Source organism: Protopterus annectens, chromosome 9.part0, assembly GCF_019279795.1.
Source record: "Protopterus annectens isolate FY-2018-M chromosome 9.part0, PAN1.0, whole genome shotgun sequence".
NCBI classification, from domain to species: Eukaryota; Metazoa; Chordata; order Ceratodontiformes; family Protopteridae; genus Protopterus; species Protopterus annectens.
The window spans coordinates 1,172,543,152-1,172,556,271 of NC_056743.1; the positions used below are offsets into that span (position 1 = coordinate 1,172,543,152).

Here is a 13,120-nt window from a genome sequence, read left to right on the forward strand (position 1 = left end):
CACATCCAACACCAGGGAGGTAATAACTCCACTATACTCAACCCTTATCAGACCTCTAATCAAGTACAATGCTCCCTTCTGTACGTATCTCACTAGACACCTGCAGCAACTGGAGAGACCACAGAGGTTTCTAACCAAGAGAATCCGGGAAAGATTGAAAGCCTTGTCACTGTACTTTGTATCATACAGGCTGCACAGAAGCACATGGTGCCTGACCTACGCAGCAGTCACAGACCCTACCCTAATGGAAATGCTGCACATCCACATATCAAATGGGACAAGAATAACTCAATCCAGGGATCTCAACCTAACCTGTGACATTAACAGAACATGCTGGAGAGACACGATACATCTCCAAGAAATTGCCACTCCTCTCGCATAAGCTCCCTCTCCATGTGAAACAGAGCTCCTCAATGACCCTATTCAAGTGCAGTCTTGACAACTGGATGGGTGACCATAAATTCACCCCAGGGGGTGGCTCGTATGTCCCCCATGGACAGAGGCAATCACTGCTGATCACAATCACTCTGTTACGAATGACCACCGAAGTATGGTCAATAAGGATACTAATTTTTTTTTTTACACTGCTAGGCTTGTAAAGGCCCTAGGGCCATTAGCCTAGTAACATCCTATGAAGCCAGGAAGGGGCTAAGAAAATTACCTTAGCCTTCTGAAACTTGGGATTTTTGCATGAACATCATAAGAGGAAACAGGGGAAGGAGTCAAGATGAGTCCAGGTGGCCATTCCTGGACCAAAGTAACTTTGGGGTATTCCTGTGGAACAGGCAGCTTCTGCGCTTGGTAGTACTTGGTCAACAAAAAATCTGCTATACATGTGGAACAAGTCACCAAAGAAGTGAGGAACCACTCTGAGCATCACTAAATAGCAACCAAGCTTGGTTGCTAGAGAGATGGCTTCCCCTGGAATGTGATTTGCTTCCACAAATCACTTCTTGGACTGAATGACCTATCCTATATGTTAATTTTCCTGACAAAAGGGGAAAACAAACTAAACCCCCCCTAAATATGCTGATCTATCAAACCACTGTCATATTGTCAGAGTAGATCGCAATCACACTTTTGGGAAATGAATCATGCAATGGTACAACTGTGGGGAGAAGTGTCATCTCATAGACAAGGAAGTATAGGATATCCACATGCATGAGCAGTTTAGCCACTGTAATGACTTACTTAAGACTAGACATGTCTGTAATAACTGCTGTTGTATAAACGTGTAGCTGAACCAGGTTCATCTTGATAAGATCTGTGAGCTATATTGACTAACTGAGGTGTTGCCTGGATGCTTTAAAAATATGAATCTGGTGTGACAGAAGACCTGATATCCAAGATCACTGGACTGTAAAGGTCTATTTGCTTACACTGCATTATACTAAGTTCCAGTTAAACACAGATTAGTTACATTTCTAATTTTTTTTTTATTTACAGCTATACACAAACACTAGCTACATTTATACATTCTAAGATTTTAAAAAGGTGGAAGTTACTAAAGAGAAAGCCCACATGCAACTTAGTGGATTCTACAGGCACCAGTTATGTATAAAAACTGTTTTGTCATTTCAGTGAAAGGGTGAGTGTATTCTGTTTAAGGACAGTATCATACGGTGAACACAAAGTCTCAACCTGGAGATAATCATGTGCAGGACCAGGATTGGTTAAGATGTTTCAGCAGTGGCTTAAAACTATTGAGTTTATCAGAGAGTTTTATTTGCGTAGGGATATTATTCTAGAGTTTAGCAACATATTGGGAGTAGAGCGAGTCTGCTGCAACATTATTTGACTTACTTATAAGTAATAAGTATTTGTTATTAGAGCAGAGGTCCCTTGCTGGACAGTAGGTCAGTAATAAGTTAGAGTACAGGGCATTTTTCTGGATGATGAATGAGTTTGTGTGCTGTAGTTAGTTGTGAATATGTTATGTAGTTTGTAGCTGAATCCAGTTTAAATGCTTTAAGCTATGATATTGGTGAGTCCTATGAGACAGACTGGTGGCAAATTTATCTATTTTCTCTATCAGGAAGCAAGTTTCTTTGAGTATTGTTTAAGTTTGTTAGGAGAACAGTGTCATATCGGAGAGTTGGCAATAAGAAGGTAGTGGCTAGAGTGTTTCTTGCATTTACAATTAACATTTTCTTTACAATTAATTATTGTATCTTTATATTATTATATATTTACATATTTACAACTACATTTTCTTGCAGTTAAAATTGCATTTAAATTAATTTTCTTATATTTACAGTTTTTCTTGCAATTCGCAGGAAGACAATGCCTGCAATCAGCAATATCTAGACTGCAGCTAATAAATGTAGTAGATGGGAAGAGGTCAGGTGTGGCTTTACGGTTCAATGTAGTATCAGGGACAATGCAATATTTTGATTAGAGAATCCTTGGTGACAGTCAAAACTTGAATGAAAGGAGGAAATATGATCCAGTCATCTAAGAATGGGAAATATTGGCTCTCTGCAACTTCTGTTCAGCTGCAACTATGGACAGCTATGGATATGTTAAGAAGATTAAAAATAAAAGTAAGAAGTTGGAAGCTCCAGATTATGGGTAAGAATAGAAAGATACAAAAAGTGAAAATGTTTCTAGTCCCTCTAGCTTTATATGCAGGTCAGGCGATTTTTATCAACCAGAGATGAAGCTGTGGACCATAATAAATATAAGGTTGAAGGGTTTCATTTGTTAAACAAAGAGTTAAGTGGGGTAAAGTGTTTCTTCCTATAGAATAATGAAGTTTAGGATTACCTGATATGAAGGGATACTTTAGAGCAACACAGTTAAGGTTCATACTTAACAGAAGCAGAAGGGTACAAATCAAAGCGGAAAGGCACGATGATGAAATGGGGGAGGATAATAAATAAGGAGAATGTACAACTTTAGATGCAAGTCGCCAAGGAGAACAACAACCATACAAAACATTTCAGTTATACGCTAACAAAAAGTACTCTAAGAAATAAGGCAAAAAAGGAAAGAAAAAGTAGATTTTGCCAACAGGGATGACTGCGAGTAGGGGTATAGAATTTACTGGATAAAAGAAACAAAGGTATTGGAAATAAATAACATTCAACATCTAGCTTACCCAGTCTTTGCACTACACTCAAAATCATGTCCCTGCTCATCATTCCTTTGTGGTAACTTCTTCTTTTCTGCTCAGCTGGTATGACAACACATTCTGTTGGGATGATATGGGGTCTATATTAGAATGCTGAAAGTACACATACGCGAATCCCTAAAGGCCGACACGTACACAGCGAACCGCAAGTACACCGAACATCAATAAGCACAAAATTCAAATTATCGAATTGTCATAGTTGGCCACATCATGTTTAGTAAGGTAAAATATCAGTAGGAGATTCCCTTATCCGGTACAGCTCACTAACGTAAATGTGCAATAGATACTGACCTTAGGGTTAGAGTGAGAGTTAAGGTTAAGTGCATATATAGTAATACATTCAACCTACATGTGCAACAGATACTGACCTTAGGGTTAGAAGAAGGGTTAAGTGCATATATAGTAATACAGTTGCGTAGCGGAATAGACACGTAAATTAAACTTTTCCTATACTTGGGTGGTGTTTGTTTACATTCACATACATTTGTGTGTAATGCATGTTTAATTAGGATATGGGATATATTGGTGAAGTGTACATATGGGTGAAGTGTAGATTATTTATTTTGTTTGGGTAGACAGTACGTAGTGGGAGGTGGGGTTGGCCAACTATTGCAATTCGATCATTTGAATTTCGTGCTTACTGACATTCAGTGTATTTCCGGTTCGCTGTTTCTGTCGGCCTTTAGGGATTCACGTATGTATACTTGCGGTATGCTAATACAGACCCATGATATGTACACTGTCCTGAAGGTTAGCCCGGACACCTGGGCAGGTTCCAATGCTTGCAGTGCTAGTGTCAACATGTAAAAGTGAACACCACCCTCTTGATTTTACTTCATTATCATGGTATTGTCCATTTGGATGTGCATGGTTCTCTGTTGCCACACTGGCCAGAAAGCCTCGATGGCTAATATCACCGCCATCATCTATTTTACTTTTATATGCTTCTTTCTGAAGGCCTTACTCCAAGTTCCTAGGACCTTTGGCTCCACAGGATGAATCTGTGGTGAGTATATGGGCCCCGTGGGGTAGCTTAAACAGAATTCTTAAATTGATACAAAAGTGGTCTATCCACTATAAGAGTTCTTTCTAGATAAATGGCAGTACTGGAATGGAGCAATGAAGGAATTGTACACACTGGCACCACCTGTTTCTTAGGTAATGTTGTTTCTTCACACACAGAAGCAATCAGTCTACAGGGGACCATAAACTTTAACACAATGATTCTTTCACTGAGACTTGTTCGATTCTTTCTAGACCAAGATATCCCTGAAATAGTGGGACAGAGCCAGGACCATGCCTGAGAAAAAGGAATGCCCTTTGTGTTCTGAGTTCAGTAATAAACCTAGAACAGTACAGCTGTGTAAGAACTTACCATGTAACAACAGATGTGTGACTGATCACTACTGAAGTATTACTAACTGATGGGATATCCTGCCAAGGATAGCCATATATCCAGCCAGCATGCCAAAAGCCTGGGTTCCTCTTGCACAACACGTCCCATGTATGACCTCAGCCAGACGGTGCTAGGGGGTACACAAGGTGTGTACAGGTATGAATTATCCTAGGACTTTCTTACACTAGACCAAGGTACTGAAGCAGAAGCAGAGGCAACTATTCACAAATGTATGCGTCAAGAGGAGAGGGGGAAGCAATAGCCCACCTTGGCCAAGAACAGAAAGACAAAAAAACAGGGAGAAAGAAGGAAAAATGGATGTATACTGCAACACCTATCAGTCAGACTACCTACTGTTATGGTAAGTTCTTACACAAATGTACTATGCCCTTTCTTAGACCACTGTTGTAGCATCACTACCATTTGGGAGATTTTCATTGCTGTCTAAACAGAAATGGAGATGTATGAATGTTGAGATCTAAGGTCTAAAATTTCTTGAAAACTAGATCTATCAAAGCCTGCTGCTGACCCGGAGAAAGCATCAAGCTAGTAATGCTTAGTGAAAGTGTGCCTTGACAGAAGGAAATGTCAGCTTAGAACTGAACAGCTCACACACACAACAAATATTAGGGATACCCATTTGACTATGGTCCTGTTTCTGCTTGTGGCACTAAACAGAGAACTTTTTACATCTGGAAATAAAAGATTTTTCAGAAGCAGGTTTTCCAGCCTCCCGTAGAACCTGCAGCACATTTTCTGGAAATTGGTGCCTGGATGGAATTATTATCCAAACACTTAAAACTAAACTTTGGAGAACTGGATGAATTAGAGAGCCCTTGTGTTGTGTGATTAGGTTTATTTTGTGAAGTAACTAGTTATGACAGCCCCTGGGCAGGTGAAAGAAAAGGGGGAACCATTAATGTCTGAGCTAAAAGGCATTTCTGGTTTGCTTTTCTTGATTTTGGGGATGACTTTGGGAATCAGAGAAATGGGAGAATGCATAAAGGAACTTCCCCATCCACGAGACACTTCTGGGCATGGTAACCTTGAGCAAAACTACCAGAGCTGCCTGTTCTGCTTGCAGATGAAAAGATCTATTTTTGGAGAGTACCCTGCTGAAGGACAATATCCAGGAAGACCACCCTGTTTAGCATCCATTTGTGAGGATCCGCTCTGAATCTATTTAAAGGGTCAGCCACTGTGTTCTTCTCTGAAAAGATGTACTCTGCCTGAAAGAACAGACTATATTGTATGGCAATGTCAAAGGCAGTATGGCTAGTCGGCAGAGACAATTGGACTTTGTGCCCCTCTTTTACATACCACACAGCTGTGGTGCTATCTGTGATGTTAAATTAGAGTCATACATACAGTAAATGCACAAATGCTGAAAAAATCAGGTCCTGCAATATTTTCCTGTCAAAAGATGAAAATAAAGCACAATAACAAAAGTAAAGGCAGGTCTCTAGTGTCTAACAGCACACAAACACACTGTACTTCTGAGAGAAAAAATGAAAGTTTCCTCAAATAGTAAAAACAAACATTAGCCAAGGAAGCCAAATAAATATTGCTACAAGCAGAATTTCCCCACAAGAATTATTGTAAATAATGAGAACAATAACTTAACATAAATATACTTTTAAATAAACATAAAACATAGAAGAATATTTCTAATAATAAAATGAGAAGGGGTCCCCAACTGGGGCTCATCTGAACAGTAAACCGGAAAACAGCATGTGAAACTGTGAAGAATCAGAGGACTTTCTTCTTTGGATGGCACAGAAAGATTGAACATTCACATCCTCTGACAGATAAACGCTTCCCTCTCAGGATATGCTTAGCCAATCAGCTGTCATAGGAACAAAGAGAGAGAGAGAGAGAGACAGAAAAAGAAAAAGAAGGGAGTCTAAACTTTTGAAAGATGGCCAGTACTGACTGAAATGACATTTAATGCAACAGTAAATCTCAAAAGAGATGTGTAGGGAGATTGATCAAATCCAGTGAAGGAAAACATAAATGTATCATTTGGAAGTTGCTCATCTGTCTAAACCAAACAATCTTTGTGAGATACAGGTTTTGGTTAATACAAAATATGGACATAAGAATTAGCGGTACTTTTCCGTTAACAAGGCAACAGTTCTAACGGAGAAGTATCGCTACTGTCAGCCTAATTACATGTTCACATTGTCAAAAGATGGCCATATTTTCTCAAGCCCTTTCTCCATATTGTCAATTCACAGTCTCAGCACATTCCTATTTTACTAAGGGTTTTGACATGTCACAAAATCAGTAACAGGTGTGAGAATGAAGGCAAAAGTAAAACACGAAAAAACAGCATCAGCTCTGACTTCCAGTCAAGCGCACATTTCACCAGCTGGTCTCGTAATGGTTGCACCCACTTTTCATTTGCCATTCTCAAAACATGTCGCTATTTGTGAAACTCCTTGGTCCCCATTGTCAGTGTAGCATTACAAATGTTAACACACTAACCCTTAACCATGTGGTGGAAAGAGGAGCACTTCCTTATTTTCTCAGTGTAGGATGTCCGTAATGTAAAGCTGATTTCTTAAGGAACAGGGGATCTTTCTACAAGTGTGTGTGTGTGTGTGTGTGTGTGTGTGTGTGTGTGTGTGTGTGTGTGTGTGTGTGTGTGTCCGTCACTGACTTGTGAGGAAATCATTAACAGTCCTAGGAGAGACAATCAGTAATACTGTCAGGACGAACACAAAGTTAAACCTGGAAAAAAAAAGAAAGCATCACATTCACATCACCCAAACATTCTGACTGCTACCCCCTTAACGGAAAGTATATTTTTATGGTTTTAAGAAAAAAAAAAAAAAAAAACCTACATTTTGGACAATGACGTTTGTGGAAAACCTGGCAATCCCTGTGACTTGTCCACTTGGTACGCAGGAAGGAAACACTTTAAACGCATTCGCTAAGCTCAAATCCAGTGCCTAATCATGTCTTTTAACCAGGTGTGTGTAAAATTTAAATGACATTGCTTTTGTTAATTATTATGCAGTAAAATAAATTTACACACATCTGGTTATGTTCAGACCAAAAAGACATGACAAGTAACTGGATTCGGAGCTCAGCAACCACGTTTAAAGTGTTGCCCCGATAACGGGAAAGTACCGAATTAGCAATATGATGAGAAAAGCAGGGACTACCAGGTGAATAAGATATAGGATTACAATGCATGGATACTGTATGCATTTAATATACTAAACTGGCTGAGGTTTAGCTGAGAGGAAAGAGAAAAAAGCGGGAGAAGAAAGAAAATGGTGGTGTTACATAGCATAACATTCTGAAAAGCAGCAGAACTGGATAAAGTTCTGCTGCAATGGTAAAACTGTCTGAACACTAAAGCCTTACTGACTTTTAAGTTTATTGCTATTACTATTTTCACATAAGGCAGCATTCTGGTCAGGCGTAACACTTCGTTTGTAGTGAATAAAATACAGGTGCTAAAACACAGACCTCTACTAATTTTAACAGTTGCTGCTTGATATCTGAAATAGTCAGCTGTTTGAAGTCAGAGTAAATTCATGAAATTATGCATTACCACAGGAAAAAAGGTTGATATTCAATACACCTTAATTATACCCACTGTTAAGTTGCTCCAAAGAAAAAAGGTATTACAGTGTCTCATAAAACCAATATCCAGGTTCATACCAATGACTATCATACTGAACTAACAATTTCCGTTGTTGTTCTTTACAAAGGTGTATGAAAATTTCCTTTAAGAACTGTAATTGCTATATCTGATGCAGAATGATCAGACTGGAGAAAGTGTGCCTATAGTGGCTTGTCAGCCATTTTATTTGTAACTGTGTGTTTATGTCATCCTAGTTCTGAGTAACTGGCTAGTCTCTGGTCATTTCCTGCATTTGATTAAATAAATCACATTTTTGGAAGTGCACATAAATAAATCCCATACTTCAAAATTCTGTTCTTTGAAACGATTATGTTGGAAGCTGTACAAATCATGACATGTTTTGTATCTCGGATAGTTGCAGAGTTTTGTGGTATACTAGACTACGTTCTGTTTTGGTCTGAGTGTGATTCTGACAAGAAAGTTCTTTAGATTCTGAGCTTGTTTAAATGACAGCAGTGGGAGTGCTTGAAAAAATATCTCTAAACTTGTCATCCTCACTCAACACTGGCTGGAAGTCCCTTATGATTTTTTTACACTTTTTAAGTTCGGGATGATATGTTGTCACTAGTGCAACTATGTCACGGGGGTCCTCTCTTTATACTGAAGCAGCAGTTCTCATGGTAGCTGTATTACTCTGCCTACAGCTCTGTCAAATTCCCTAGCAGAGTGACCTTGTACTGCTTCTGTGTAGATACATGTGTCAGTTGGTTTCTTGTACGCACACATCTGTAATGTCCCATTTTGTACAGCATCAAGGAAGGTTATACAAAGTAGAGTACACTAAGGCGAGAGTAACAGAAGAGTGGATTTTGCAAAGTCCTTGGTGGAACCTCTTGTGGGAGTCTATGCTTTGCGTCCAATATTTCAGCTACATGGCTACTAAATTCACATGACTTTTTAACTTTTAAGTCTTTATGGCTACAATCAGACAAATACAACTAAATATCGGTAATAACAAACATGCAATAGCTAGGACATGCATGCTTTCACCTTTTAAGAATGTTTTTATTAATTTAACATATTTACATTATATACACACAGAAAGGAAGAAATTCAACTTCACTTTATTACTGACCTCGCCAAAAAGTACAGTTGTGTACACTTACCATAAATGAAGATGTTAGAGTGTATTCACTGTTGCAGTCCTGCTTTTCCTCCCTCCTTCATCCTTTTTTCTCTTTTCCTAAGGTACAGGCTAAATTTAATTTATGCCTTGTTTTCTGGGGGCTTCTGACTGTTATGGCAAGAAAGACTGAGGAAGTGACACTGGCTGCCTCCTTTTGTATCAGATGCCCCGACGTCCTTTACAACCGACGGCAGTAGACATAATTTTTACTTACCTTTGGTATTCCGGCCAATCGAGGGCTACCGGGAGCCGGATAACCCATTGGTTAGGACTGCAGCAGTCAAACACGATGAACATCAGCATTTGGAAATTATATAACAGCCTGGCAATGTAAGCACAATGTAAACAAAATGGGTAACTCAGTTTTCTTCACATAGCACCCATGCAATTTTCCAACTCTGCTTTCCATTTTTTGGCACCCTTCATAAAATTATCGTTTGTCTTTAAAAGTACTGCAAACTGCAAAAACATACTTGCTTCACAGAGTTAAGGCTGTAATACAAGAACCCCCCCCAACACACTCATTTGTATGATACACTGTGACTTCAGAAACACTGTATTCAGATATTTATTACCTGACCTACAGGAATCTGAGACCATACGAGTTCCTTCAAACTACTTCAACATGCATGAAACCACATATGGAATAAAATGTATGCTACTATGTGAGTACTTCTTACAGCCAACTAGCCCCATCAAGTAAACAGTGTTGTCTGACCGTACCAAATTCACATCATCTTTACAAACGCTAACTGCCAGTAATGTCTGCTGTGCAACTAACTACCCTGATCTAACAGCACATTAAGTAGTACTTTATCAAACATCTCTGGATAACTGCCAATTAAAAGGCAAACAAAAGTACAATCATCCACAATTTCAAAGCACATATGCATTTCATAAATCCATTACTCACTTCCTGTTCTGCTGCAACCTCTGGTTGAGAAGTCTACGGTGCTGAGGGTGAAGATGGGTTGTGTCAGGTCTGCAGAATTTTATCTGAGACCTAAAAGAAAATTAAGACTATTTTTTACTAGCTTTTCTAATGCATTTCATTATTACAGAATCATAGCTATTTCACAAACAATGTAAAATCACATGCACATATATGGGCAAGAAAAAAAAATCTCACAAGAACAAAATTAAAAGTTATCTACTCACCATAACTATGCATCTGTGTTGTCAGTTTTCATTCTTCCTTCAACATATGGTTCTCTGATGAGACTCAGACACTTATCTCCAGATTCTTGGATCAGAGTCTCAAGCTCCTCCCTTTACCCACAATGCCACTAACCACTGCATTACCTCAGATAGAGTTTATTGTTATATCAATCTAAGACAGAAGTTAAAATAAGAAAGAAAACAGTATAGTTACAGAATAGGGGCTCAAACAGACACTATAGTTCCTAACAGAGAAATGAATCAGGATGCTCCCAAAGACACGCATGGGGAAGGAATGGGGAAGTTGAGGAAGAAAGGAAATGGACGACACAGATGCACAGTTATGGTGAGTACATAATTTTTAAATCTAATGTCATTTTCATTCATTCCTCAATGCATGGGACAGAGTCCCCAACTACTATAACTTTCATGGAAGGATGTTCTAGAGTACCAAAATCAAAATGCATCCCTGTTTCTGGAGATGATATCCAACTTGTAATCAGCAAATAAATGTATGGCCATTAGACCAAGTGGCAACTACGTAATCATCATCAATGGAAGCTCTAGCTCAGAAGGCAGATGATGTAGCCATATATCTAGTTGAATGTGCTTTTGGAGGTTCTGGCAAGGTTAAACCTCAAAGAGTAAACATAGGAAATATAATCTGTTATCGATTTAGCTAGGGTAACTTTGGATACTGGTCTTCTTAATTTCATTACTGGAAAAAGAAACAAAACAGTTGGTCAGTTTAAAGTCCTTCATCCTATAAAGGTTAAAATGAAGTTGCCTATGTACATCTAAAAGGTGAAGCATTGTTGTCAAAATTTGGAAAGAAGACTGATAAATCGATAACATGATTGAGGTTTGTTTCAGAAGCAATATCGGGTAGAAACAAAGGGGTAATACGCAAGATAACTCTGTATTTATGGAAAATCAAATAAGCCATTTTTTTAAAGAAAGCACTTGGAGTTCAGAAACTTGCTTTGCAGAAGTAATAGCCACAAGAAAGATAGACTTCCAAGAAAGAAATTTGAGATCTAACTTAGCCGAGGGTACAAAGGGAGAATGTACCTAGCTCTAACACATTGCTAAGATCCCAAGGTGGAGTGGGATCCTTCACTGGACGTCTAAGCAAAAAGATACCTTTAAGGAAAGCTTCACATAACTTCGATGAAGCCAGAGGGGAAGCATGGTCTCCTATATGGTAGTTATATATGGCTGCCAGCTGAACTTTGATGGTGGAAAAACTAGCACCACTTTGGAAAAATGAAGCAAGAAAATCCAAAACAGTGGGGATTAGAGCAGTGAAAGGACCCAACTTCCTCTGTTGTACCCAAAAGGAAAATTTCTTCCATTTATTCCTATAAATGTTTCTCGTAGGAGGTTTTTGGGATGAAACTAAAAATTGGCTAACAGCAGAGGAAGCCTGGAATGTCTAGCTATCATTGGAACTGGAGAAACCATGAAGTCAATCTGAGGCCTGTAATGTCCGAATGAGTCATCTCTGATAGATGTGATAGTAGATCTGGAATGGGTGCCACAGTTCAATGAGGACACAGCAGATGAGACTACAAGAAGAAAAACCATACTTGGCCAGACAAGAAGGGAGCAATGAGGATTGCATTGCACTTCAACCAGAGTGCTTCCTGAAGAAATTTGGGAATAAGGGGCAAGGGAGGGTAAGCACACAGCAGACCAGAGGGCAAGGTGTGGACTAGAGTATCCCTCAGTGACTTCCCCCAAGGGGTAATTACGGCAAAAAAGCTGCTGCACTTGTTGGTGAGGGGAGAGGCAAACAGGTCACAGCAAGGTTAAACCCATTTGTGAAAGATCATTTTCGCCACTGTTTGACTGACAGCCCAACTGTGAGGCATCAGGATAATCCTGCTGAGCTTGTTGGCTAGAACGCTGGATTTCCCCGGTATGTGCATTGCTACAAGAAAGTGGTTGGAGGAGACTGCCCATGGCCAGGCTCTCACTATTTCTCGGCAAATGGGTTAAGATCTGGTTCTACCTTGATGGCTGATGTACCACACCACTGACATATTGCCTGTATGGATAGCAATCGTCTGTCCCAACAGCAAAAGCATTCTGAAAGGCCTGCAATGCTAAAATTACTGATCTCATCTCCCAAGACATTTATATGCAATTTGATCTCTTCTGGGGACCATGTGCCTTGAGCAGTCAGTCCTAAGAAATGCCACCCTACCCCACCCCTTTTGGGAAGTGCCCGTGGTCAATGTGCCTTTGGAGGAGGAAGGATAAACAACCCTGACAAACTTCACACAGGATTATCACCAAAGGGGATCTCTGCAAATTAGACAGTTTTATAGGATGCTGCAAGGGTTGTCAAAGAATGGACCACTGTACAGATTAGAGTCCACTGGAGAATTTGCATGTGAAGTAGAGTGGTGGGTATTAAGGTAATTGCTCCAGCCATCAAGCCTAAAGCTTGAAGAACTATTTTTGCTGGAGAAGAGTCAAGAGAAAATTTGTTTGTTCATTTTTATAGGACAGTATAGACCTTGAAGATCTATAGATCACATCCACTCGTCTTTCTGTAGAAGAGGCAGAATAGACTGAACAGTGACCATCCGGAACCTGAATTTCTTTAGAAATTGATTTACATAACTGAGATCCAAAACAAGT

General features: G+C 39.4%; 1 protein-coding gene across 1 annotated transcript in view; it reads right to left on the bottom strand.

The window, feature by feature from the left end:
- PATL1 (PAT1 homolog 1, processing body mRNA decay factor) overlaps positions 1 to 13,120 on the bottom strand; it is a 1,960,792-nt gene that overhangs the window by 936,492 nt on the left and 1,011,180 nt on the right. The window contains exon 9 of the mRNA XM_044084059.1: positions 10,227 to 10,316. Coding sequence (XP_043939994.1) covers positions 10,227 to 10,316 — 90 coding nt within the window. The remainder of the gene's footprint in view (positions 1 to 10,226; positions 10,317 to 13,120) is intronic.